This window comes from Harmonia axyridis, chromosome 6, assembly GCF_914767665.1.
Source record: "Harmonia axyridis chromosome 6, icHarAxyr1.1, whole genome shotgun sequence".
NCBI classification, from domain to species: domain Eukaryota; kingdom Metazoa; phylum Arthropoda; class Insecta; order Coleoptera; family Coccinellidae; genus Harmonia; species Harmonia axyridis.
This window is the reverse complement of record NC_059506.1, coordinates 33,473,709-33,478,752: the sequence shown is the minus strand read 5'-3', so window position 1 is coordinate 33,478,752 and position 5,044 is coordinate 33,473,709. Positions and strand designations below refer to the sequence as shown.

The 5,044-nt window shown below is 30.1% G+C and overlaps 2 protein-coding genes across 3 annotated transcripts; one reads left to right on the top strand and one right to left on the bottom strand.

Moving 5' to 3' along the window:
• The first annotated feature begins 1,418 nt into the window (after nt 1-1,418).
• LOC123682153 (transcription factor AP-1) lies at nt 1,419-2,996 on the top strand. 2 transcript variants are annotated; one of them, XM_045620597.1, is made up of 3 exons: nt 1,419-1,606; nt 1,875-2,693; nt 2,752-2,996. In XM_045620597.1, the coding sequence occupies exon 2, from the start codon at nt 1,996-1,998 to the stop codon at nt 2,644-2,646; it is 651 nt and encodes a 216-aa protein (XP_045476553.1). In that variant the 5' UTR covers nt 1,419-1,606; nt 1,875-1,995; the 3' UTR covers nt 2,647-2,693; nt 2,752-2,996. The 2 variants fall into 2 exon arrangements, with proteins under 2 accessions (XP_045476553.1, XP_045476552.1); XM_045620596.1 differs by having other exon boundaries at nt 1,420-1,606; nt 1,875-2,996.
• Nucleotides 2,997-3,292: 296 nt separating this feature from the next.
• On the bottom strand, nt 3,293-4,883 carry LOC123682151 (GATOR complex protein NPRL2). Its single transcript, XM_045620593.1, has 5 exons — nt 4,681-4,883; nt 4,535-4,626; nt 4,231-4,481; nt 3,838-4,181; nt 3,293-3,782 (listed from the first exon to the last, which is right to left on the bottom strand). The coding sequence occupies exons 1-5, from the start codon at nt 4,795-4,797 to the stop codon at nt 3,429-3,431; spliced, it is 1,158 nt and encodes a 385-aa protein (XP_045476549.1). The 5' UTR covers nt 4,798-4,883; the 3' UTR covers nt 3,293-3,428.
• Nucleotides 4,884-5,044: the final 161 nt, after the last annotated feature.

Here is a 5,044-nt window from a genome sequence, read left to right as displayed (position 1 = left end):
AATTTGATTCCGATAATATAAATAGATAAGAGATCGCGTCTTTTGCGCAGAATCTGGCCCCGTTCATTCACTTGCTACAGAAATAAATCTTGTTCTTTTCCCTCTTATCACTTCTTTACTTCACGGTAGAGCGTTTTACGCAAAATCTAACTGATTAAATTATTATTTTCTCATTATTTCAGAATATAATCATAGGACCTTAAGAACAACATTCAAAAACGACCTAATAAACTGATATGTAGTTTTAAAACCGTTATAAGTCAAAGAACAACGATTTCTAGCCAACAAATTATCTCAAATTTTACGTAAATTTTCCCACTTGCAACGCAATTATCTGAGAAGAGAGCTAGATCCATATTCCTGTTTCAGTTGTTCACGATTGTACCAATAGGAATGTATAAAACACAAGTGACGTTTTTCCAATCTCAAAATATCAAGAACGACGATTCAAAAAAAGGATCCATATCGGGAATTTTCATATTCAGTTGTTCTATTCAATTTTATGTGAAATTATGCATTAAGGATAAGTATGAAGGTTTTAATGAATATAAAAATCAAAACCCTAAAAAATGAATTAATGGATAATTTCAATTTCATATTGCTCCTTATAATTTTCTTATATTTTATTTCTTTATATTTTTCTAGATATTCATTTCAAAATATTTTATTAATGAAAAATATCACAGATAACACATATATTGAATATCATGAATTTAAAATATTTTGATTAGGTGGAGGTATTTTTGAAATTCAATTTATTTCAATTATCAAAATCCGAACATTTTTCAAGTACCGATATGAGTAGATCAATCAGAATGAATCTTGCAGTGTGGTCCAAATATGGTGGATTTATGGTACCTAAGAACTAAGGACTAAGAACTATGAACTAAAAACTAAGAACTAAACCTAAGAATTCAGTGGCGTTTATGCACAGATTACTAGTTAGTCTGTGCTTCTATATTTTACCTGAGCTGTTGGACTGCTAGTTCTTATAGGAAAGGTGCATAAACGCCCTCATTGATTTGTTAGCGTTCAATTCTTAGGTCTTAGTTCTTAGGACTGGTGCATAAATCCACCAATACACATTTAATAAGATTATGCTATTTATTATTGAGTTACAAAACTGGGTAAACTAGGAAGGTAGGTATAATAATAATAAATTTATTTGTAATCTCTTTTTTATTCCAATTACCTTGTAATATAATTTATATCTGAAAGGAAAATGATATACCTATAAGTATGATGAAAGAACATTCTCATTTTTATAGGATACAAAAATAAATGAAAACATTGTTATTGAGAACGTGTTATTCAAAACTCCCGCCTAACCTTGAGAGAACCAATCAGAGAAAAGAAGAGATAGTTGGCCTTTGGCCATGTTGGCCTAAGGCCAATTACAAGAAAAAGAATTCTGAGAACGAGGAAATTTGCTATGATTCATGATTCATTCATATCTATCTGGAATTGTTAGTCTTATTAGTATTTTGTGTTGTTAGTATTGTTACTTTCTTAATTATTTAATATTACTTCAAAGTTCATATTCATAATATCCTTCGATTCTGATTTGGCTTGTCAGAAAAATTTCCTTGATTTGTGGAAAACAAAGGTAAGATCTCATATTAGTTAATCAATAAAACACCAATTTGACACACCTTTCTGTTATTGTTTCCTTCAGTTTGTTGATAACGTTTTTATCATGTCTCGATTATCTAATAATACTATTGTATTCAACGGGTTTTTGTTTGACATATAACAAAGGAATATAAGCTTTTACAATTCGACTTTTCCAGAACTGAAAATTTTAAAATCTTATAAGTAGCTCAGGGTCATTCAATTCGTTCGTTTAAGATGTTTCATTAAATTTTTTTTTTCAGGTTATATGGAACTGACTGATACCATTTATTACGTTCTTCTTGGATTGGTTGTACTTCCTGTACATTTATTCTTCTCATTGTGGTCTTGGCTTGGCTGGGAACTCTACGTGAACAATTGAAGATGAGTGGAAATTTCAACGAAAAAGATAATATTAACAACATGAAGAGAAACCTGACGCTTGACTTCAATAAGGTCAAAACATTAAATATGCCAGTTGGAAATTCTGGTTTACTATTATCACCTGATTTAACTATGTTGAAAGTAGACACTCCTGAATTAGAAAGCATGATACTTGGTAATCCTTCGGTTAATACACCAACACCGTCATTCTTCCCCAAATCAGTAACAATGGAACAAACATCTTTTGTGAATGGATTCGAAGAAGCATTGAGCAAATTACACAATTCAAACGGATCTGATAGTAACACAAGCACTATCTACAATGACACACCATTTCTACCAATTGTTAAAGAAGAACCACAAACTGTACCTAACACAAATTCTCCACCAATGTCTCCAGTAGATATGGAATATCAAGAAAGAATGAAGTTGGAACGAAAAAGACAAAGAAATCGACTCGCAGCTTCTAAGTGTAGATCTCGTAAGCTTGAAAGAATATCAAAGCTGGAAGATAAAGTTAAACAGCTCAAGTGTGAGAACACTGATTTGGCTACACATTTGGCACAGTTGAAAGAAACGGTGGGATTACTTAAATTAGAGGTTATGGAGCATGCCAATGCTGGATGTCCGATTATAGTATCTCAATTTTAGAAGATTTACTATCCTCGAGCATAAGATTATAGTAAGTTAATTTTGACATTCCCATACACTGAAAGGTAACAAATGGGATAAAGATTATATATATATAATTTTGACATTGACTTACTATCATCGAGCATATGATTATAGTAAGTTAATTTTAACATCGACTTACTATCATCGAGGATCCAGCATTTTCATTTTTCTTAGGAAAAAAGCGAAAGATATTTTGGATTTGTTATTTAATAAAAGTCAGAATTTATTATATTTAGAGTATAATTTTGTATCTTATGCCATATGGAGTATTTTGTATATACATATATATATATATAACAGTTGAATAAATAATTAATTTTTTTGTATGTTTGATTTTTTTCATATATAATATTCGTGAATTGTTGGCTTATCATGATATGATTATCTGAGAAACTGGTTGAATTATCAATATCATCAAGTGTTATTTTTCCTGAGGATAGAAATTTCTTGTTGAAAATTATTTATTTTTCTGAAAATTTTGTTTATTCAGGAGATACAATTTTTCCATATCGACTCTTAGTTCACTTTCAATGAATGTCTTTGAAAAGTAGAAGATTAATAAAAATGCAGATTATATTCATTTAGCAAGTTTATTGAGTTCAATTAAAAATTGAAAAAGATGTGGTGTAAAAATAGATGTAATTTTAAAAATTGGATACATAAATGACACAAGTACAATTAATAAATTAAGTTAAAATTACAATGATAATGATTCAAAACACTCAATTAAGATCGGGATTTTTACTGCACAAAAATTATTATTTCCACAAAACTAGAACATTGTGATCTCTTTCCAACTGATCTTCCAAACTTTGAGTATTTATGTTTGTCGAACAACAAATTTCGTCTAAACTGACAGCTCCTGATAAGGATTTTTGTAAATCGGAATTATCTCCTAAGTGGACAGGATATTTATGCACTCTCCTTATTAACCCTTCCAGTATGCCAAACTGTACTAATTTTCTTTCATTTATTCTCAAATTGGGAGGATCGAATCTCAAGCATAAGTCTTTCACAGTTGTGCCTCTTGTCATTGCGGCATATATTCTAAAGACATCTCTCAAATTTGGAAGAGAACGCTGACTGCAAGCTACGTATTTCAGACATCTTTCCTGAAATATAGTCAGATTGAATATGGTAAGTTTTGTTGTGAAACTATATTATTACCTGCAGATCATAGTTTTGAGCCAATAGCTTCAATTTTGGTGTTGTACTATATACATTTCCATATTGAAATAGAGGTACAAGTGCTACAACTCCATAATATATCAAATTTTGAACGCAAGCTTTAACTAGACTAGTGTCTACATTAGATAATGTTGCAATTCTTGATATATGGTTAAATCCATCGATATAGGATGTCACTTGCTGTGTAGTCAAATCCCATTGCTGTTCAGGTAATTCTTTTATCAATATTGGAACTTGATGATCCGCTACTGGTAGAGGATCATTACGAATACGTACAACTTTCAAATGTGTAGCTATAGGTCCCTGGCTTAAAGCGCATTCACCTAAAAATCAAGTTGGAATATTTTAAACTTCTTTAACCTCTTTCCTTACCCTTTGTATTCAGTTCTTCCAATACTTGTTTCAATATTGGCTTTAATTTTGAAGCACCATTCGAGAGGAAGCTACTTTCAATTTCCATAGCCGTAAGGTACTCTGCTAACTTTGTAACAACTGGTTCATAGTGTACTGTTCTAGAGTTACTATCACAAATAAAGCACAAATTGAAAAGAAATGCATTTCTAGGATACTTTTTATCGAATATTCCAACTGGAAAACCAAGGACTTTATGATCTGCAAGAGTTCTGAAATTGAAATAAAAAATTAAATGAAAATTTCATATTATTCCTTTACCCACACTGTTATTGTACTTCTTTGTAACTCTGCTTTAGTTATAATGTATACGCTTATGCTGTCGAACAGTTCCTTTGAAATATAATTATCTGGTTCCTAAATAGAAAATATGTAATATTTTTAAGGGTATTTCTTAAATGACAAACTTACTGCACACGAAATTATTGGGCCTGCTGTATCATGAAATTCGCAAAAAAATATACATCTTATAGGTCCCTCTTCACCGCAACCTTCAAATTTAGACTTAATTAATTCAGAAAAATCCATCGTTTTAATTTAATATTTTATCATTTTTCAATAAGATATTTGATCTAAAATCTATATACTTTTGAAATTGAAAACAACCTCAAACGTCACAAAAATAAATTCATATCTCTTTTTCTTATTTAATATTTAATTGATTGATGAGAATATAAAGCGAAATAGGCTTAAATTAAGTTTTGCTTATTGATATTCGAGTATTTGCTTTAAATGTGGAGTAATTAAGTTTTAATTTGATTATATATCAAAATTA